Source organism: Cryptotermes secundus, unplaced genomic scaffold (assembly GCF_002891405.2).
Source record: "Cryptotermes secundus unplaced genomic scaffold, Csec_1.0 scaffold152, whole genome shotgun sequence".
Lineage (NCBI taxonomy): Eukaryota > Metazoa > Arthropoda > Insecta > Blattodea > Kalotermitidae > Cryptotermes > Cryptotermes secundus.
In genome coordinates, this window is record NW_019720705.1 from 419,282 (window position 1) to 442,653 (window position 23,372).

Here is a 23,372-nt window from a genome sequence, read left to right on the forward strand (position 1 = left end):
AGTTGCCAGAAATTGGGCGACCTGAGATAAATGGATCACAAAATTATACTTACCATCAAATTAAAACCATTTTAATTATATAAGCGCCGTACTTTTTGGACACACGATAGTGTAGTTGGTTCAGACACTATGCTACAAGCCGGAAGGTAGCGAGTTAGAGTCCCGACGAGGTGGATTTTTTTATCAATTTACCTAATTCTTCCAGCCTCATTATGGCCTTTTGGTCGACTCAGCCTCTGACACAATTGAGCACCAGGAATCTTCATGGGGGGGGGGGGTAAAGGGTTGTCGGCGCGTAAGCCTGGCAAACTTACCGCCATCTGTGAGCCAATTGCCTGGAGAAAATGTGGGAGCCCCGACGTCTCACAACCCTATGGGCCTTCACGGCCTGTTACAGTGATAGATTTACTTTACCGTACTTTTCAGTCACTCACACAATGAGTTAATTACATTATTGCACAAGTTATTTCTTGTCCTCTTGAAGAGTAACATTTATTGATTTAAAAATCTTTTCCATTACGTCACAATTTTCTTTCCCGCCTGTGATACAGTAACGTAATGATATTTCAGTCTTCTGTGACGAAGAAGAGTAGTCAATGCCAACAATAGATACAATGCATGATATGTTGTGCAAAGAATTTATGAGGTATGATTCCTGAGTAACGAGACCGTCAAGCTTATAGATTAGAATGCTAAGACATTCTGTATCTGCATCAGTGACTATATGAAGAGAATGACAAATTTAGTAATAAGAAATGTGGAATATATAGCATAGCAATTCTATGCTCGTATCAGCGAGTACTGAAGAGAATCATGAAGTCAATAAGATACAAATACCCAAGTCCTGTGCTCATATGACTGACTCTTAAGGAGAAACGTAAATGTAATGAGGAATGCATGATAAATAGCATAAGAGCCCTGTACCGATATCAGTGGCTACTGAACAATAAACGCAAGTTTAAACACATAGCACCCATTTACTTCAATCAGTAATTTTTGCATATGACGATAAAAAAAGTACAGATAATATCTCAATACTCCTACATTTATATAAATTATTATTACTGAAGATGACGATAAGTTTTCGGTTGACGTCAGACATGGAATCTGGAAGTGTTACTGTTGCTTCAGCCTCTGGCAACAGCTTCAACCTGACCTTATGTTTCAATTCATATGATAATTTTAGGTTTGCGACTCCTTGTCCACAAGCGGAATGTTACAGGGTGGTCCCGGATGCTGAGTCCAGGAGCACGCGGCCCCGCAAGCGGACGATTGCTGCAGCCCCAAGCTGGCGCCACGAGTTACCCGACTACGGAGAAGGGCGCAAGGCGTCCCAAATGCGCCCGTTGCAGGAATCATGGCATGATTAGCTGGTTGAAGGGCCACAAGCGGCAATGTCGCTTCAAGTCTTGCGTCTGTGCAAAATGCAACCTTATAGCGGAGAGACAGCGGGTCATGGCGGCTCAGGTTAGATTTTTCTTACTGTTTTTGGAGGTCTTCAGAGAATGCTGTCTGTTTCTGAATTGTTTTCCACTTTTGCCTTCGAATAATCTCAATTATCTGCAAAGTTGAGTGAAGAAAAGCAGATAAGAATTTAGTTTTTATTTGTTATTTTGTAGTTCAATAAAATTATTGCATCAGTTACCAATGTCTGTAAACACCATCATTGTAGTGAGTAACGTAGACATTGGCAGGGCATGCTTTCTAATTGGAAGAGCGCTTGTTATAGCTAATCTAGAATGAAACGTAGAGGAGAATTTGGCCGCGCCATAGCTCAAGCGCTTAGTCACTGGCTTCCCACCGCGGCAGCCCAGGTTCTATCCCAGGTCTGATCAAGTGGGATTTGTGGTGGACAAAGTGGCGCTGGGGCAGGTTTTCTCCGAGTACTTCGGTTTCCCCTGCCAATCTTCATTCCACCAATTGCTCCACAATCACCCTCACCTATCATCTGGGGCTGGTACAATAGGCCAGAAGTGGCAGCAGTACAAGGGACATAGTCCCACTCCACTAGCAATAAAAAAATTAGAGGAGAATTTCAGGAATGGCGTAGTACGAGTATATGGAGTACATAACGGTTTACGATTGGCTGCGTGTGTATCCGTATGTTACGCATTCACAGAGGATGTAGTTACTCTCGGTGTCTGATAGATGGTGCTAACAGTCAGATAGCATCCGCATACACATACCTTGACATCTGTTACAAGTAGAATACATGCGAAAGGGTGATGGAGGGAAAGCAGGGACGGAAAAGGAAAAGATTCGCAACTTTACGGCAGAATTCTCGTTGAATTTTCAACTGTTTCTTTTTCCATTACGCGATGCTTTATTATACACCATCTAGGACGATTCCAAGAAGGTTTATCGCATATTATCGGAATTTCATACAGGAGTAATTAAATAAATTAAGGATAAATCATTATATTGATAAAAATATATTTAGGTGCATTATACATATTCCACACTGTCACAATTTTTTAAAATGCTAAAGATTTAGAGATAAGAATGGGATATTGGGGTGCTCCTCGGGGACATTCAAGCCAAGTGCTGATCACATATGACATGCAAGATCCTTGCTTGCACAGTGAGGCTGAGAGCCTAAGGCGATTATATTGATGCGGCTTGAATGCAATACTGACCATCATCGGGTGGATGCAAATGTTTGGGAGGAAATCTCAGCAAGTGAGGAGGCAGTGCACTTGTGAAGATGATAATGAACCTTCGAGTTCCATGTAAGAAGGTGAATTTCTTGATTGACTGCAGTTGAGGTCCAGAGACTAGCTTCTTGTTTAGTATCCAGGAGGACCAATGTTTGATTCTTGAATCTGTGATTAGTCATTTTAACTTCGAAATTTTTGTTCTTTTGTCACCCCAACCAGACAAATAATTGTGAGCCGGGATAACGCAGTCGGTAAAGCGACTGTCCACATGCTGGACCGAGGTGTCGGGGTTTGAATCCCAGTAAGCTCATAATTTTCTTTTCTCCATATCGTCCAGACCGGCTCTGGGGCCAAACCAGCCTCCTATTCCATGGGTACCGGGAGCTCTTTACCTGGGGGTAAAGTAGCAGGGGTGTGAAGCTGACCACAAACCTTCAGTTAGTGGCGAGGTTAAGAAAATATAGATCTGTACATCCACTCCCCCACACACCTTCATGGCGCAGTGCTTAATTTGTTAAGCACAAGGACAATTTTACCTTTTTATTTTTCTTGGCAGTACAGCCCCAGTGGGCCTAGGCCTATCTCCATGAACTACGTTCACTTCGGTTTTTCTAGATCTTACACATTCGGTAGGACCCCTTGGGCGGGTGATCAGCTAGTCTCAAGGCTTCTAACTGTACACAAAAACAGAAAAACGCACACACACAAACTAAACGTCCATGCCCTGAGTGGGATTCGAAACCACGATCCCGGTTTCCAAGCGAGCGAAGACAGTACATGCCTTAGACCGCTCAGCTACCGTGACCGGCCAACTTTACCTTTACCAAGATAAATATTGGAACAGCACCTTCAAACACGTGTCAACCGTTTCTTTATAAACCTTTCCCAATTCATATTTCACACGCATCCTACCATTCAACGCTACGTAACATATATAATTGGGGATCGGTTGTTAAATAAAATAAGACACAAAAAAGGTCCTGCCGCAGGAGATGTATCTGAGCCAAGTCGACGTAATACACATTAGATTTATTTTCCAAAATGTTATAATAATTTGTCTTATATTGAGCCATTTTTGAAGCTCAGCATAATAAACAAGTCAGAATGAAATCAATAATACAACACATTAACCCGCCACGATTCAATACGTACACAAAACCCTTGAACTTATAAATCAGACAGATCACATAACCAGAACTGACCTCCGCACAGCAAGACTTCGGAAACAGTAATGCAACCGGATCAGTGGAACTGATCATGTTATAAATAAGGCCACTGACTTAATATAAAGTAACAGAATGCTGCTCAGTTTGATAACCCAGAAAGCAATGTCATGAAATTAGGAAATAAACCGCATTAGCGTGAATCGATTGAAGTTCCCAGGAAGCAGGATCATGAAATCTGATCATACACCAAACACAGGGTCACCTGATTTTACCAAAAGTAAAATTAAAGAGTCAAATGTATAAGGGAAAAAGCCCAAGTAATCCAAGTGAACCACATTTTAAAGGAAAATATTAAAGCATAACAAAAATAACCATCTCAATGTAACCTAACTTGAAAGGCCACGTCATAGCTCAAGCGGTTAGTCGCTGGCTTCCCACCGCGGCGGCCCGGGTTCGATCCTTGGTCTGGTCAAGTGGGATTTGTGGTGGACAAAGTGGCGCTGGGGCGGGTTTTCTTCGAGTACTTCGGTTTCCTTTGCCAACCATCATTCCACCAAATTCTCCATCATGATAATCACCCGGGGCAGGCTACAATAAGCCAATCAGTGGCCGCCTTGCTGGGTGGACCCAGTTGGACTCCACTCCCTACTAAGCGAAATTTAAAAAAAAAACCTAATTTACTGGATTTTTGGACTTTGTCCATCGTTCGGTACTCTAAAGAACACGTTTTGGAAAGAGAATCTGTTTCTGTCCTCAGATAAGGGGGGGGGGGGGGCAACTTACTCAGTTGAGTTCCTTAGAAAGAGCTAACCTCAATCACTGCACCCAGTAATCTCACGTGCTATACACCGCCGCCAGAACCCTTTGGAATCTACTCGTAGGGCCTACATGGACCCTATATATACCCTTCTTTAGGAAAGTTAGATCTCCTGAGTATTCAGTTAGCAAGAATCATGAACCATAAAATTTTACCAATCCATGATTGAATGTACCTTTCTAATGTACCCACCAGAATAGGTGTCTTCCATCCCCTCACCTGAAGAAGGAAACAGGTCCAGTTTCCGAAACGTTGTGTTCTTTGGTATACCGGACGATGGACAGAGTAAATCCCCCAGCAATCTCGAGTGTGTGTACTACTGTCAGACCCATTTAGTATCTACTCAATTCACCAAATTTAACTACACGTGAAGTACGTGGACTGATATAAATTAACTGCCGGTCACGGTAGCCAAGCGGTCTAAGGCATGCAGTGTCTTCGCTCGCTCGGAAGCCGGGATCGTGGGTTCGAATCCCACTCGGGGCATGGAAGTTTGTATGCGTTTTTCTGTGTTTGTCTACAGGTAGAGGCCTTGCGACGAGCTGATCACTCGCCCAAGGAGTCCTACCGAATGTGTAAGATCTAGTAAACCGAGGTGAAACGGAGAGTTTCATGGAGGTAGGCCTAGGCCCAAATCGGGGCTGTAGCGCCACAGAGAAAAAAAATTAACTACGTAAATGTAACCAGATTTGAACACCCATAAATTACTGTAGTGAAACGTATGATCAATCAGTTAAGTAATCTGTTTTGTCGGCGCATCAAGCGAAATTGTGCAGCAGCATGTTCTAGCACGAGGAGCGTAGGCGATAAGCCTGATCAGATGGAGGGACGGCACAATGCAAACACAATAATATTTATCTGAAAAATAATCCCGCGTTCCGCCCGCAGAATCACATCTCGCGGTGGCAAAACACACAGATGACAACCTTTGTGTATGTGTGTGCGTATTGGGTTACTTCTTTGCCTGGCTTCATCTGTGTCGATAACAATTTACTGGTAACGCAAACACAGTTGCTGACTAAACAGATTCTTTCCCGCAGTGAAACCTCAATCTCGTTAACTGCATTACACAAAGGCAAAGTGAATCTCTTGAGATCAACTCAACAAGTCACTAAACACAGCGTCGGATTGGTCCCAAACATGGCTGCTAGCTGATATATTGGGTTTTCGGCTGCTAGCTTTTTACAGAGGGCTTTATCATTACATAAACTGGATCTGTGAATAAAGACATCGGTATTATGATCACAGGTCTTTTCCTCCCGCTGGGAGCATATATATTGACCTTATGTAGCCAAAATATAATGGGCTGATATCAGAACCAATGTGTGCTCTATCATGCAATCAGTATTCGTAGTCTATCAATTAACTTCTAAAGTTCCGAGAAAGTAGTTTTCGGTTTACATAAACACTTTTAGAATGATAGTCCTCTGTCGATAATGATGAAGATGATAATAAATAGAATACAAAACAAACTCCGTGGTATTAGTCCGCAAGCGAACTATACCGACCGAGTGACCGCCACTTCTCTGCGAAGTTAGTTCCAACTTTAGAGGATAGAGGATGTCGCGTAATCAGCGCAACGAATCCCCACGGCCGTCAATTTCGGTTTTCTAGACCGGAGCCGATATTTTCTTGAAAGAGCTCTTCAGTTATCCTCACGAGGCTGAGTTGACCCCGTTCCAGACCAACTACTTCTCAGAAAATCTAGCAGCTCCGGAAATAGAACCCGGACCTCTGGATCTGTAGCCAGGAACTCTGACCATTAGACCACAGAGGCGGTCGATAATAATTCAATTCAATGCTTTATTCCCTACTTATGTGCTGAGGTCAACAGATATTGACCGATCACAGAGTGGGCACGAATGAAAACAGCAGCAGCGATGAGACAACACAGAACAAAACGAACAAAAAAAAACAGAAATAACAACAACAAAAACAAGTAAAATGGAGCACCTAAGGATTTTTACGGCCAAATACGAGTAATTAAATGTGTCTGTACTTGTAAAAATTTCATTTGCAGGAGAAACACAAAAGCTGAAAGCAACTGAACGTAGTAGAGTTACGTATGTTTCGACTAGGAATATGAATGCCATTCGTTTCGGGTACATAAGAGCAAAATTTCGCTTTAATAGAGACATTTATTAAAAAAACAAGGCATCGAAGTGTTCTTAAAAAACTGTTGATAAAACTCATCATTGCTTTGGTACAATATGTATTTAGATATTATGCCAAGCGATATAAGAGAATGATAATAATAATTCAATTAATTATTTACTTATTTACGTGCTTGCTCAACAGCACAGTGGCCAGTTACAAAATAGTTACGAGTGAAGAGGGAATTAAACACATACACACAAATGAAGTCAAGCGAGGGAACAACGTAACTTATATCGACTGAACAGCAATAGAATGCAGTGAGCGCACCAGCAATTATATGGCGTCAAGAGAATGTCTAAACATATCCATATTAATTATAATTAAAATTTTAATCCGAAACAAGCAATATGAAATATGATGAAGAAAACACATTTGGGTCCAAACACGTTAACATCCCTGCAAACAATATTAACAACTCATGCGCAGCTAGCAGGGGCAGAGCTGCTCCTCGAGGAGCGTGCATTGAGCAAAGAAAATTCTCAGATTTTTCGAGAAATACAATAGAGTTAAATTACCAAATTGGTGATGGAATATTTAGATCTGGTAAAAATGTACTGGAAAATTAATTCAATTAAATTTAATTCATTTCAATTTTTTATTATTTATGTGCTGAACCAACAGCCGCAAGGCCAATTACAGACATGGCACAGTGTAGGTAAAAATAGTTACAAACTGGAAAAACATAAAAAAGTCAAAAACCTATTAATTAATAATAATAATCATGATTTATATTTCTAAACACTGACAATTGTAATTTTTATGGGGTTAATTGCAGGCTTCAATTACAATTAATTACGTAAAATTTAACCTACTTCTCTGCTGCAGGCCACACCTCTTTTATGAAATGTTTAAATTTTTTCTAATTAATATGTATGGTATTTTATTTTAAAATGTATATCTCTTTGATCATTTGTATAACGTGATTGTAGTAAAACCAGACATAACGGAACAAATATAATAAACGTAACGAAACCGGTGGGGCCAGGTTAGCACCACGTAGGAGGACGGACGGACTGACGCGGAGAAACCAGTTGGTTGTGGTGAATGATTGCGAGCCTACAGGTCTACAAATCGACTGTGATGATAGGAGGCTCAGCGTGGCAGATTTCAGAACAAGATACAAATTACCATCTGAGTGTATCTAATGTAGTTCCTCATGTTAACCACTCGTAAATTCTGCTAAATTTTAATGTCACCTGACAAAGATCACATCGGAACAGCAGAGCTCCACTTTCTTAACGCCTATAAAACGAATATGAGATAGGAACATAAAACATAGCGCGACACACGGGAATCAACTCAATACAATTAACTAGGCCTTATATGTACTATAACGCACAAAATTTCTCCTACTTGCTTTTAGTCAGAGGAGGTTGAAAACCCTGATCTAGAGCTATGAATCACAGGCAATGCCAGTCCCGTTATGGTTGAAAAATACAAAGATTTGCCTCTGTTCACTAAATACAGAAGTGCGAATGAAGTATGGTTTACTTCTCACACGAATTTTTATTCTTCGTGAGGCTTTGGACCTTTTTATCAATACTCAAACAAAGTGTGATCTGAAGAAAGTCGTCTTCTGGGTTTAGGCACCGTGTATTCTTCGTTTTGGCCGACGTTCCTCTGAAACGTCGGCCAAAACGAAGAATACACGGTGCCTAAACCCAGAAGACGACTTTCTTCATAATCATTGCCGTGAAAACCTCAAAACTTATAAAATGTGATCTGTTCTGCAATATTTTGAAATAGATTCAGTCAAATTTACGTCGCTTTCTTTTTCTTCTGTTTCCGTCCATAGATTATGCAGAAGCCTCGTCCTACTTTACTTCCTTCCTTTCTTTTCGTATATCTACCTTTATATTTCGGTAATATTTTCGTTTGTAAGTAAAGGTATCCCTGTAACAGGCCGTGGAGGTCCGTGGGTTGTGAGATGTTAAGGGTACCACATTTTCTAGACAATGGGCTCACAGATGGAGTTGAGGTTTTCAGACTTACGCCTGGCCGCTCTTTACCCCCAAGAATAATCCTGGTAGTAATTTCTGTTAGAGGCTGAGTCGATCCCAGGGCCATAGTGCAGCTGGAAGGATTAGGTAAATTGAAAAAATCCAATGACCTCATCGGGACTTAAACGCGCGACTTTCCGGCTTGTAGCATAGTGCCTCAACCAACTACGCTACAACATTTTCGTTTGTAACGAAGTGAAACTTATGGGAAGCTGTCACTGCCAGATCTGTACAATTGGGTTAGAAACTTTCCTACTTTTGCTTCACTTAATCCTCGGCCTTGAAGATGGAGCCGATACAATTTTTTCATCATAATCCATTGTTTAATTACAGCCATTAGGTCGGCATTGTTGATAACATAAATTTTATATCTAACCACATTACCGTCTTGCTGGAAAGAATAATTTTCATGAAATTTGCTCAATTCAAGTCTTTAATATTGATGAAGACTACTCTCTACTCGAATGCGTGGTCGTGGAGTCCCGCAGGTTGTTATAAAATTTTTCTGTGTGATCTTCTGCCTCCATTTCAAGGGTAGAAGAATGAAAATGGCTGCAGCAGGTTCCTCCAAAATCTTAGTAATTATCTACCAGTCTACTCGGCATCATGTTCTAGAATATTCTCAATTTTTAAGGACTTGAGAACTTGCAATCTGAAAAAGAAATTACTTTCTAAGGACAATATTTCTTAAGGGCATTGCTGTATGGCTTCAATTGGCACGTCGCTTCATTGTCGACAGATTTTTCTCTTCAGTACACATACAGACATTCATTGTTTTCTTACTCTGTTTAATGATGCTGTATTACTTGCACAATTTCTTTAGTGCAGATTATACTTTTATTACAAAAGAGAGCTGGGAAATATCAAAGGAACTTCCGGTATGTGAGAAAGGATTTGAATCAAATGTTTTTACAATGCAAACACGAATACTGTCTCTTACATTACGATGGTCCCAGTCTCACATATGCATGCGCGCGCAAGTCTTCTTTCTTTGTGTGTTGATATGTTTGTGAATTCAGTCTCCTGCCACTTGCCATATGGGGCATATCCTAGAGAGTAAAATCTGACTGAGCCGGTCACGGTAGCCGGACGGTCTAAGGCATGCACTGTCTTCGCTCCCTCAGAAGCCGAGATCGTTGGTTCGAATCCCACTCAAGGCATGGATGTTTGTGTGCGTTTTTCTGTGTTTGTCTACAGGTAGAGGCCTTGCGACGAGCTCATCACTCGCCCAAGGAGTCCTACCGTACGTGTAAGATCTAGAAAAACCGAAGTAAACGGAGAAGTTCATGGAGGTAGGCCTAAGCCCACTGGGGCTGTAGTGCCAAGTGGAAAAAAAAAATCTGACTGACAGTAAGCCCGATAATTAGCCTCTTTGTAATGTCGGGATCACAAAAACGTACAGCCCTATATTTGAGGTCTTGGACTTCCTTTTTTGGCATGATACAGCACGACCTCACGTTATGGAATGGATTTGTTCCCGAAAATAATTCCGTTTTATGAAACACTGTCACATGAACCATATTTATTCCACTGAATCCCATGTTACAAAAATATATGAGTTCTTAAGAAAATCTTTTCAGTCTAAATTTTAGTAATAATATATTACATCCATCCATTCATTCATTTATCAATGGTTCTGCAGCCCTTTGTTGGGTCCTGACCTCTTCTTCAGTTTCGGAATCTTTCTTAAACAGACGGTAGGACTCCTTGGAAGAGTGGACAGCCCGTCCCAAGGCCGCGACCTACATACAGGACAACACAAACATACACGTAGAATAAACACACACAAACACAGACATGCATACGTCGAGTGGGATTCGAATACACGATCCCAGTGTTCAAGCGAGTGAAGACAGTTCATGTCATAAACCGTGCGGCCCCTGTGATCGGTAGCCAGTCAAAAATAATAATAATAATAATAAGTATAATAAATAAATTTAAAATAGCTCAAGAAGAAAAGAGCAATGTAAATAAGATGGGAGTAGTAACCACTGTACTAGACATTAATCCAGGACAATTATGCGTGAGGATAAGCTTGCCGGTAGCCAGTTACAAATCTTGTTACGTCACGGAAACATGTGCATAGAGGATCTGTCTGAATTTCTTAAGAAATAATTATTTTTTAATGAAATTAATTAAAATTGATTCATTTTTCTTTTGCATATTGTCTTATAGATTTAATTATTTACCCTAAATTTTCGTGACAATTAATTTGTGGTCCGTGTTGAAAAATTTATGATCACATATTTTATAATGTCCTTAAGGGTGAAATGTGGTAAACCGAACATCCGTGCATTGAACATAGGCACAGAATCGTTAACTTTTACTGTCAAGCCTGAAAAACAGGAGCCGAGATAAGCTGAATCAGCACAGCGACGGCCAATGAGCTGGACAGCCGGGGTTCGGTTCCCAGCAAGAGTAAGTTTTTCTTATCTCTATGGCTTCCAGACCGTCTCTGGAGCCCACACAGCCTCCTATCTAATGGGTACCAAGACTTCTTTCCCGGAACTAAAGCGACGGGGGCGTGAAGCTGACACCTCACCCCAACTTAGTGCCTAAGTCAAGAATGGTGGAGCTATACCTTCACTCCCCTATACGTCTTCATGGCATATTAATTAATGAATTAAGCATTGGGAAAACACCTTTCTTTACTTTTACCTGTGAAACGAAATAGTGGCCGGAGCATAAGAAGACAGTGCAACACTGAGCAGCCTATGCTACGCCGGTGTAAGAACATCACTGAGTAGGGGATCTGGTTTCCTTTAATTCGATTTTGTTTTGTTGCTTCAAGTGATTAAGATTAGCAGCAAACTGGATCTGGTCTTGCAAGTTCGAGATAACTCTAATTGAAACTATACTAAAGAAACATACAGTCCTCTTCAAACACAGTAATAATTTAGGAAACAAATTAGGATCAGATTAGAACACGTCAAGGAGGATGAGGTAGGCAGGACATGTATCACGAATGAGGTGAGGAGAAATACAAATAGAATTTTGGATTGAAATCCCGAAGGAAAGCAGTTACTAGGAAGGTATAGACGTTAAGTAGGATGATAATAATAAAATGAATCATATAATTTGGGGTTACATGAACTGGATTTAGCTTATTCAGGGCAGGGACAACTGGGGAGCTCTTGTGACACGGAAATGAACGTCTGAGTTACATAAAATGTTGGGAAGTTCTTGAGTAGTTGAGCGAATGGTGGCTTTTCTAGAAGAGCTCAGCTCCATAGAATTATTTAATTATTTATTTATTTAGTTGGTTAGTTAAAAACCATTAATCTAAGCTACGTAGCATATGAAGTTACGACATCATTAAATTTCCTGGAAATTTGTTCACACCGCAGTATCTCAAGGTAGAAGGCGGTTGTTTACACAGAAATCGTTAATGATGTTCATAAAGTTGAATAAAACTAATCTGAGGTCATTACGGGGTTTTTACCGCTACATGGTTCCATAGTAGAAATTATAATCAGGTGGTCAATAAATAAATTACATAATCACTGAATTGCCAATTAAATTGGATCAATTTTTTCATAGTGAAACGTCTAATGATATAGAATAACAACAGTACACATTAATATTGGCCTCCTATTAATTGTTGTTAGATTTTATTATTCCTTTGTACTGCGGCCACTTCTGGCCTATTGTACCAGCCCCAGATGATAGGTGAGGGTGATTGTGGAGTAATTGGTGGAATGAAGTTTGGCAGGGGAAACCGAAGTACTGGGAGAAAACCTGCCCCAGCGCCACTTTGTCCACCACAAATCCCACGTGACCAGACCCAGGATCGAACGGGGTCCGTCGCGGTGGGAAGCCAGCGACTAACCGCTTGAGCTATGGCGCGGCCAAGATTTTATTAACATCCTTACCAATTACTGTGTAGGAGGCCACCTTACACCTTGTTTCAGTAACACACCAGGATGCACAAAATAAATATTTCTATATCTGCCATAGGTGGTATTTGTCATTTGCTGCAGAAGTGAATTTTCCGTTTAACCCGAAACACTGAGATATGCTCGTTCCTCGACAGATGCCGCTCTTAGAACGAGGTGTATCAGAGATATCGACTCAAAATAATTCTCCAGAACACCCTATGTTTGAAACAGTAACCACGCAAACACATCATTCACTTGATTGATGCCTTTGTCTAAGCTGTGCTAATTCTCATGAAACGAGAGCCACAATGAGGGTTTGGATGGGGATATAAAGTTTCGATGTCACCAATGTAAGCCAGACATCATTACCAATAGTACTCTTGTTAGAAAACTCTGCTGTTTACTCTGGCTTCTCGTGAAGGTTTTCCATTAGCCATGCCGTGATGCAGCTCTGGGGGATGAGAAACGAGACGTTAGCTATTGACATCTTGAAAAGTTCAGAGCTACACAGAAACTGGAAATTCTACGAAGCAGAATAAGTTGTGTCCGCTTGGTATGTACAAATGCGATTAGTAGTTCATCACCTTTCCTACTTATTTTACAAACGTTTTACATGTCCAGTTCTTAAGAATATCCCCCGTGTTTAAATTATTAGAACTAAAACTATCTCCATAGAGTGGAGTCCTTCTTGACAGCTAGTAGTTGCTCAGATGGTCAATAGGTCGCCATATTTATGGAAACGGAAGGTTTATTTTCGTATCTACAAGAGGACACAACTGGGCGCTTCTCCAATATGGTCCTGCCGTGTACGTTAAGTCACCCATGTTGTCTGATTAATTTAGATTTTCCGAATAATTTGCCTTAAGATAATTTTTACCATTCGTTCTACTTGATCCCTCTACCTCATCTTCCTTGGTTTCATATTTCTAATATTATTTTCTGATAAGTGAAAGTTATGAAAGCAAATTTATTGAAATCTCTCCATCCCCCAGTTACTTTCTCTTCATATTATCCTCAGTATCCTGTTCTCAATACGCTGTCACGATTTTAGTGACTATATACTGGTTTTAGACTGATGACCGGATTTATTGAAATCTTTGAAACATCGCGTGACTGCACTTTACAGTGCACTCTGATATATTGGGTTTTTGGACTTTATCCATCGTCCTGGTTTTTAAGATAACAAATAACAACACGACGTTTCGGAAACTGGATCTGTTTCCGTCCTCAGGTGAAGAAAGAGCTAGCCTCAATCATTGAGGCTAGCTCTTTCTAACGGACCCAACTGAATAGGTGTTTTCCTTCACCTGAGGACGGAAACAGATCCAGTTTCCGAAACGTCGTGTTTTTATTTGTTATCTTAAAAACCAGGACGATGGATAAAATCCAAAAACCCAATATATCAGTGTGTTATACACCATCGCCAGAATCCTATAGTAACTATTTTTACAGTACACTGTTACACACACACACACACACACAAACACACACACACCCACAAGTGTTCACAGTCACGTCTTCTCTGTCGTTGCTTGGTAGCGGCTTCCAACAGTGGATGTTCCCCATCCTCTGGGTTCTCGAACTGTCCCCGGGCCTCAACTACCATCTTCTAACAGCAATAGCTCACAACGACAGAACCCGCAGCAGTCTTCTAACTCTCTAACAGACTGACTCACTGCAACAGCTAACTGACCCTGCTTATGACATCTCGGCACGGACAGCGTGGAAAACACAGTTCTTCTGTTGCAGTGCAATTATTGCCATGGAAACACATTTGTTTGCGGAACATTTACGTAGCAATGGATGTTGCATAGTTGTTTATTTCACGGTCGTTGCCTAGCGAACGGATCTACATGCCAAAATATGTTCTTCCCTCAGAACATATGACACAATAATTCCCTAGAATAATAAATATATCTATGCGATCCTACATGGTGTTCTGCATTCGTAAGCCTATAGTATTTATTTTTATTTAAGGATTATATCAGTACTTCAGACTATATGCCGTCGAAGAAGAAAGCAGTCTTCTGGGATTTGGCACCGTGTNCCGTCGAATTGTAGAATGAGTGTTGAGCAATAAATTGGAAAGTAGGCCTATGTGGAAGGAAGTGGTCGTGGCCTAACTTGAGGTACTGTCCTGAAATTTGCCAAAATAGCCGCCGAAAACTGCGTACAACCTCTCAGGTTGGTCGGTGTCAAAGTCGAAATTCAACTAAGGCACCGCCTGAATAAAAGCCAGAAGCATTACCGCTTGAGGCAGCTTACTTGGCTGTACACATGCAATTTCAACATTTTTAATCTGATAGGAACATTTCGCATAACGAAACTTTAAATGAATGAGTGCCTTTTGTAAATGATCCAGTTGTTACGAACGCTCTTCTTGCAGGTAGCGTTAAAGCGGCAGCAAGCGGCTGAAGACGCGATTGCCCTGGGTCTGACAGCGGTTGCTACTGGTACACAGTATGGCTATCTGCCCCCAGGGCCAATCTTCGGCATGGCAATCACCGCCCCTAAAAGCCAAGATCAGGGTAAGTCATATTACTTTGCAACTCAAGAAAGGATATTATATTCAGTTTCGAACAGCACAAGTATAGCGGCCTGAGAGACGAAAAATACATTTAGTCAGCAGACTAAAGAGAAGTGATCCAGGTTTGCTTGGGTTAGAGTTACTGTAACGATGCTGTCTGTAACTAGGCCAACAGAGTGTCGAGGTCCAACAGTTGGTTGAAGCAGGGACACCTTAATTTTCAATCGGAAACTTTGCTTTTCGAACATCCCCTGGGGTAACGACAACACTTACTCAATTCTTCGGTGGTAATCCTCAGTTCTTCAAAGCAAAAACACCTCAGATTAAGCCACAAATTCTTCTCTCCGAATAGCATCTCATTCCTTATTCACTATCATCCTACCATTCGATTCTATAGGTCCTGGACAATAGGCAACATTGGCAACTTACTTACTCATGGAGCTGAGCCCTTCTTGAGGAGCTGCCAATTCTACAGCTACTCAAGAATTTCCCAGCATTTTGAGGAACCCGAAGTTTCATTACCGTGTTCACAAGAGCCCTCCACTGGTCCCTATCCTGAGCCAGATCTATCCAATCCATACCATCCTGTCTCTCTTTCCTTCTAACATTGTCACATAAGCCATTAAAATTATAGCGGAAAATGATTTAACGATAGTAAATATTGAATTGGTATGGATATGGAAGGAAACGATCATTATCTAATTTAAAGTGTCACTTCGATATTTGCATGGAGGGACAGAGGAAAATCCCAAACCAAGGTTCAAACTCGATAGTTCTCAAAACCAAGGCAGAAGCATTATCGCTCGAGCCAATGACTCAGTGCGCGACATAGCTGTAGTTGTCAGGATAATGATAAAAAGGATCTTAAAGTTTCAGGGTATGAGGCTGTGGACTTCAGTCTTCTGTCTTTGCATAGGGTAGGGTAGAGGGACTTGTGAACACGGTAATGAATCTTTAAAGCAAAGAAAGTGAAAGTAAAGTTGAAGTTAGGTTTAATTGGGTAGTATTCCATGAGAAAGTTCGGGGGAGAAGAGTTATAACGTTACGTAATTTTAACCTCGACCCCAGAAGAATATGAGAGGAAGATGGGCAGTTTGTTGATCAACACGGCTACGCGTTCTCTGGCCTAGCGCATGCGATGCCGTGTGTGTGTATGTGTGTGTGTGTGTGTGTGTGTCACATCATGACGTCAGTGATAGCAATGTGTGATGAAGCAAGTTGCTTGCTTGTAGGATTCACGGATATTTCAGGTTGAGGTTTGCGTTTTGACAACATGTAGTCTTATTATTGTAGGTAATGTAAATTTAAAGGAGCTGTCAGTAAATCGGACTGTGCGGCGTCGAACGATTAGATGCAGAAAGCAGACAGTGAATTGGAGAAGACGTTGAAGAAAGCGGCCGTGGCCTGTCGTGACTTATAATGCTAGCATTTTGTTGGAGTGAGTGAGGCAAATCATTATTATCTTTGTCAGGATAATCTGGATACTGCCAAGCTTTGAACTGCTCACTTCCCGAATGCAAGCCAGAAAGTGTTATGGCGTGAGCCACTTTGATCCATCCGCGTAGTCCTGCACGTAGATTCCATTGTTTCAGAGGAGGATGCAGTTCCATTTTCAGTGCCGAAATTAGTAATATGGCGATGCAGTCGGTTTATTCTCTAATTGGATTCTAAAGAAGGCCCTCACAACTTGCCTATATAACCTGGAAGCATCCTTGTTACACATTCTGGCCATGAAGAAGGAGACAGCATTTTACTCCGAAAAGTTGGTAGCCACCACAAGTTTGAATGGTGTCACAATCCGGAAGACCACAATATGAACAATTTCATACATAAGAAAACCTCAGAATATATATTTACAAATAATCTATTAATTACAAGGCACAGAGATTTGAGAACATTACATAGGCCTGGTGATTATTTGTTCATTAACCTACTCTCCTTATATTATTAGGCAAGACAGGCCAATCGCATCACCATCTCAATGTGTCCATCTGAATAACTGTTAGTCCAACCTGAATAACTTTAAAAAAAAATGAATGTATTGTTATAGGTAAAATATAAAACCCTAGAACAATACTTGTGAATATTATAAAAACGTAAATTATAAATAAACGTAAATTGTAAAGTTAATAGAAGGTCCGTCGAGTGTAACAATTTGTAGGTCACTTTTTATTATTATTTCTGCCTTACATGTTTCGGTTTGACACAACCATCATCAGAGGCACTTGCTACAATTATGGAAACACTGTTACTGCTTTTGATGTTCACAATTTTGTTTGTCGTGTGGCGTTGCTACGATACGTTGACGTGTAAAGGCACAAAACATGCTAAGATAGTTGAGTACACTCTCAAGTTCTCACTTTTCATCCGAACCTATTTTAAGTTAAAATGCTAAAATGTTAAAATATTTGATATAAAATGCTGAACTCCTCCTTGTTAATTCATCCCGAAGATGGGAGACGTCAGCTTGAGGTTGTATGGCTTATGGTTTGATATGTTCCTGTGTGCTGTGTGCTGTGAGCTGTGTACTGCAGTACTGCAGTCAACGTATCGTAGCAACGTCCACACGACAAACAAAATTGTGAACATCAAAAAGAGTAACAGTGTTTCCATAATTGTAGCAAGTGCCTCTGATGATGGTTGTGTCAAACCGAAACATGTAAGGCAGAAATAATAATAAAAAGTGACCTACAAATTGTTACACTCGACGGACCTTCTATTAACTTTGTGATTGATAGTGTAACGGACCAAAATGAAACAATTCAAAATAGTAAATTGTAAAATTAGGAGCTTCAGAATATCAGTCCTGTAAAGTTCATGAGGATACTTGTGTTAACCGACACATTTCTTTCTTCTACTTACCAGGCACGTCCGGGCAAGAAGATGTTGCTCTCGACTCACCATCTCTGTCACCGGTTCCCCTAGGGACTTGCCATGAAGAACCAGAAGCAGGCGATCCTGGATCAGGGGGCTCCAACATGGATCCGTTGCGAACCCTCACAGACACCGACAATCCTCTCTCCGAAACCGAAAAGCCACAATCGGACACCGAAGAGAACCGGTCAAGGCTCTCCGCCCCAGTTATTTCTCCCAAACTTGTTGTCAACCAGAACAGTAAAACAACACTGTCTCCTAGTTCACTGGAAATGTTGACTCGGCTGTTCCCCAACAAAAAGCGTTCAGTTCTGGAACTAGTGTTACGACGATGTGGCGATGATCTTTTGAAGGCAATAGAAGAAATAGTTCCAAGAGAGGGATGTCATAACATTGCCAGCGGAAGTGCAAATATTCAAGGCAGCAATGCCTTACATCAGTATTTAGCATCGTACAAAGCAGCCGTCGGCTGTGAAGGCACAAAAGAAGAGTTTAGACGCGCAGAAATAGCGAATTCACCCAGATCTTCCTCAACTGTACTTAAGTCAGCCTTCAAACCGGTTTCACCTTCCACATCTCTAAGTATGAGTTCCAGTACTTCATCAGTTATCGGCTTCGGTCAGCACGGTAACTCAACCCCTTCTCCGGAATTCTTTGTTGGGAATTCAACGATGTTGTCACCACCAACAGCTCACCAAAGTAGTCTGCCGTTTGCAGCCACGATGTCTTCCCTCTTGGCGCTGCAGAATCACCAAAGTAGCAACTCCACGACCAACCGACTCATGTCCACTATGTTTTATCCACCATCTGACCTTTTGTTTCAAGCTCCGCATCTTCCTTTCGCGCATTCTGCGGCATTATTCACGAATTCATTGTCACCATCATTTTACATGACGGGCGCTGCCGAGACGGCAGAACAGCAGTTCTTCAACCCATATCGAAACACGGGGGCCTCTGGTTCGAGTACAGATCTGTGTTGCAATGTTCCTGGTTGTGATGAGTGTAGCGGTGACAATGGAGGTGTCCACCATCAGGGAAGGAAATCATATTCCAAGATGTCTGTAAATTAAAAATACGAATGTAATACAATGACGTCGTTCTAGGTGTAGAGCATTGTTATCCACTGCAGTGTTTTGCATAGTTAAGTGCATTCGGAGTAAAATTTCCAGTAACTTTTTTAAGAAGCGATTTTAAATTTGGTGAAATCTTGCTGTATTTGAAGTTTTCACAATAATTGTTGCGAAGAGTATTGTATACTTGGTTGTAACGCCGTGTAGACCGAAAATCCAACGTTTTGCTAGAACATATTGCCTCCATCTTCAATGTAAGGAAATTAAGATAAGGAAAAAACCAGCAAGAAGCAGGTGGCAATCAGAGTGGTAAGAAGTCCACGGAACTTTTGAGCAATGATTTATTAAATTCTGTAATATAATAGCAAATTAAATTCGTACTCAGGGTGTCTGGAACGTCTGACTTCAAATAAGTACAATTGTTAGCTTGCATGTGCACCTAATTTCACCTTATAGAAAGAATGTTGATGCCTACAGATTAAGAGTTGTACGTACAATTATAGTATATATATTTGAGATACTCTCAGGCTTTTACATTCATTTATACAAATTAATATATTAAATTGAAAGACTGCAAAGATGTTTAAAATAGATTAACTTTACGTCAGGTAATAGAAATTTCAACTTCAATTCTGCAACGGTATGTGGAAAAAGTCAGTGTTTTACTCCTGAGTTAATTTGCATTTTTCATTGTACGAATTACTATAAACTAAGTTTCTGGACTTAGGTACGAACATAATGTTGTTGCAGCTGAGTATTTATTATATATTTCGTATCTCCGATGTTAATAGTAGCAACTGGTATCCACCACGGAATTGGTATATCTACCAGCCACTCCAGGGTTCTGACTACTCGAGGTTCCATCCCAAAAGCAAAGGAAAATAAAGGAATGGATTCCAGTAGTCTGTAACGACAGCTGATCATTCAGTCCATGGTTTCTTAAACTGCATCCGCAGCCGAAAAACCATTTCGCGAATACTTTCGTGACTGTACAGAGACACTTTGTATTTTACTGTAGGTGTACAGAAGATGTAAACTTATTTAGGCTGCTGCTGTTGTCGCACTGTCTGGCATGGTTTTGTAGCAATTCACGTAACTGCATTTTTCTGTGACCTGAAAACATGGGAATGTCGAATCACTTAAATACGCATACTACTGCAAGGGGGGGGGGCGCACAGTCACATTAACACTGTATAGCACTAATGACGGGAGCAGGACAAATTTCCAGACCCTCTTGTGTGGTAAATGTACCCGAGAATGTGGACAGTTTCAATTTCAATCTGTAGTTTCTGAATATGTTAATGTTTCTCAACCAACGGTTTGTGTATGTAATAACACACAAAACGCCATTAAGCTCTTTCCTGTGAGAAGTAACTAATATTATTGCGTACTAGCAATGAACGCTTGATTTTCTGAAATTTCATTCCTGTCAAAGATTTGGCTGCCAGAAAAGGAGAAAGCAACAGGAAATGCAAGTGTTGGCATTACTGCCCACTGTCATGCTCTTGGCTTTCTTAACCTCCGTACTGCATTCCAGCGAGTGACTGCCCTTACGTGCTGACCACTGTAACACAGGCAACAGGTGAGCTTCGGTGACGAACAGGGAACGGGTTTTCTCTCTCTCTGGAAAGCGAATCTTGATTCCGTGGTCGACCAGCCCATAGTCCAGTCACTACAGCGACTGAGTTAAAAGGGATAATAAAATAAAATGTAGCCTAGATAGTTTAACTTCAGAATCCTTCCTAAGTTTAACGAAATACCATGCCATGAAGACGTATGAAGGGCGAACTGTGAGATGCCAGATTGCTGCCGCCACTGTTTTCCTGTCGGTGAAAGCGCCTTCGGTGGCCATTGAGGGGCAGGAGGCTGTACGGGCCCTAGGGCTGCTCTGGACAAAATGGTTGTGATAAAAATAAGTAAAACTGCTGGGAATCAAATCTCAACTTCTCTGTCTTCCTGCCCGTAGCTTAGTCACTGTATCACCTGAGCTATCCAAGCTCTGACGTTGAAGAGAGAAGAATGGTTTAGGAGTATGACGATATGCAGGTCAGTGACAGATAGGAAGGTGGATAATTTTTATGTTAAATTATCGTGACATCTGGTTTGAGGTACAGACTATTTACACTGTTTCAGTAGTCGAGATTATATTCTGTTGAAAGAGATGAGAGTTTGACCAACCACGTCCAGCCCTACTGCAGTCTCTGTAACGCTTTAGCTGTAGAGGGCCTTAAAAGTAAGTGACAGCCAGTACCTTTGTAATAGTTACAAGGAAAATGTAATTTGGAGGACAAACTTTTCCTTAAGAATGTAGAGTATAACGAAATAAATTAACCTATAACCTAAAGCTTAACGCACAGACACTGTCTGAGGTTACTTCTTTCTAATGAACACAATAGACTAGATGTCTCCCTCCCACATGAGGACGGAAATAGGACCAGATTACGAAACGCTGTGTTCTCTGGTTTTTACAATGCCGAACGTTAGTCAGTGTCCAAAAACCCAGTAATTGTAAGCGTTACACACCATCGTCAGAATCCTTTAGATTCTACACAGAAGAATATTTGATAAGTTTAAATATTACCAGAGAACAAGGATAGTTCAGAAAGTATAGAGAAGGGATGAGGGTTTGGATTACTTGCAGGGCGACATTTCCCTTCTCCATAAAGTCCATATCGCTTCTGAGTCCCACTTGAACTCCTATGCAATGGGTAACGGGGGGTGTTTCTCCAGTGCTAAAGCGGCAGGGGCGTGAAGCTGACCGCTCACCTCTATTCAGTGGCAAGGTCAATTATGTCGGAGATATAGTTCACTCCCCGTACTTCTTCATGGCATGACACATAAGGAGTGCAACGGACCTGACTCTCTGGACACATTGTCAACAGTTGCAGCGCAAAGGTCGGAAATGTTGAACAGAGAACAGAAATACGGTATGCGAAGTTTGAGGTTTTCAGGACTGTGACTATGAGGGTTACTATCTTCTGGGTTGTGACCCCGTGTAATCTGGTAGATTGTTGATAAATTTCGGAAGGATGTTCCACCTGTGTCCTGAGGACACAAACCAGAGGGGATATGATCCGCAGAATTTCTGCCGTTAGCACCTAAAATTTGACATAGAATGAGTCCATGCAAAATCTACCCTGTATGCAGTTCGCAGGTTCGTAAACCCTTCGTTACAGAAAAGGTAAAATTACTCTCCTGTTCTGATGATGGAGGCAGTAGAATCTATGTTCCTTCGAAACGCGGCAGAGACGAGACTTGCTGACACATCCCGGAGGAGAGAAACTTTCAATATTGTCGCGTCTCCTGGTAACGCAACAAGAGAATAACGGGTTCCGGCTTAGGCGAAGCTGTTTATTGGAGAAGTCGTTTACAATTACAATTGCAGTTACTCTGAAATAGCGTCTTCCAGACGATGCGACCTGACTAGTCCGTCGCCTCTCACGTTTCGTCTTCTGGTTCTTGGCTGAGCTGGTTTCTTCCGCTCTCAGCTCTGCTCCGTTTGCCTCTGTTCTGGTCTCCGCTCTGGTCTGGTCAAGTCAAGTCAAGTCAAAGTCAAATTCACATTGCGACTGACGATCAGTCATTCAGTAAGTCTTGGTTTTGAACCCCATCTGCGGCTCATGACCAGAAATTTATTATTGTTTCACAGTTACGGTTTTGTTTTCTTACGACGCCCTTTCTGACGAGAGGACGGGTCTGTCTTTTGTATGTGCTGGGCCTTTCCAGCGCAATCTTTCTTGGGTCCGAGTCCCTTGGGACTCGTGATCACGTTTTACTCTCTCAGATTTGAGACTTCCATTTTCGTCGCCTCTTACGATTTGCAGGGTCACGGTGGAGGTATTCGACCCCGCCTCCACACAGGTCTCGTATATTCTACATCGGACGGACTGGAAGACACCTTCTTCAAGGGTTCAGTTTCACGTGTTCTGTACATCGGTCGCGTGTGTATTCGTTGCCTCGGGAATTGCAATAGTTCTGGCTTTCAGTTCCGTGTTAATGTCTGTTATGTATACCTTGTTGCGTGAAGCTGTTTCATTATCACCTTGACAACGATACGGAATGGTAGATACCGAGGCGTTGCTCAGCAATGGTCTCCTCCAGCTTCTTGTCCCTGCCACGTGTTTTAACAGGCCGTTGTTTAGCAATGGACGCCCGCTCTGGCTCAAAATATTCCGGTTTTTAAGCGCCAGGCCACACTATATTTGCTATTGGAACTGGGAATGTGT

General features: G+C 41.4%; 1 protein-coding gene across 1 annotated transcript in view; it reads left to right on the forward strand.

Moving 5' to 3' along the window:
• LOC111871107 (doublesex- and mab-3-related transcription factor A2) overlaps positions 1-22,834 on the forward strand; it is a 25,775-nt gene extending 2,941 nt beyond the window's left edge. The window contains exons 2-4 of the mRNA XM_023863921.2: positions 1,223-1,467; positions 15,062-15,203; positions 18,068-22,834. Coding sequence (XP_023719689.1) covers positions 1,234-1,467; positions 15,062-15,203; positions 18,068-19,146 — 1,455 coding nt within the window. The 5' untranslated portion in view covers positions 1,223-1,233 and the 3' untranslated portion in view covers positions 19,147-22,834. The remainder of the gene's footprint in view (positions 1-1,222; positions 1,468-15,061; positions 15,204-18,067) is intronic.
• The last annotated feature ends 538 nt before the right edge of the window (positions 22,835-23,372 follow it).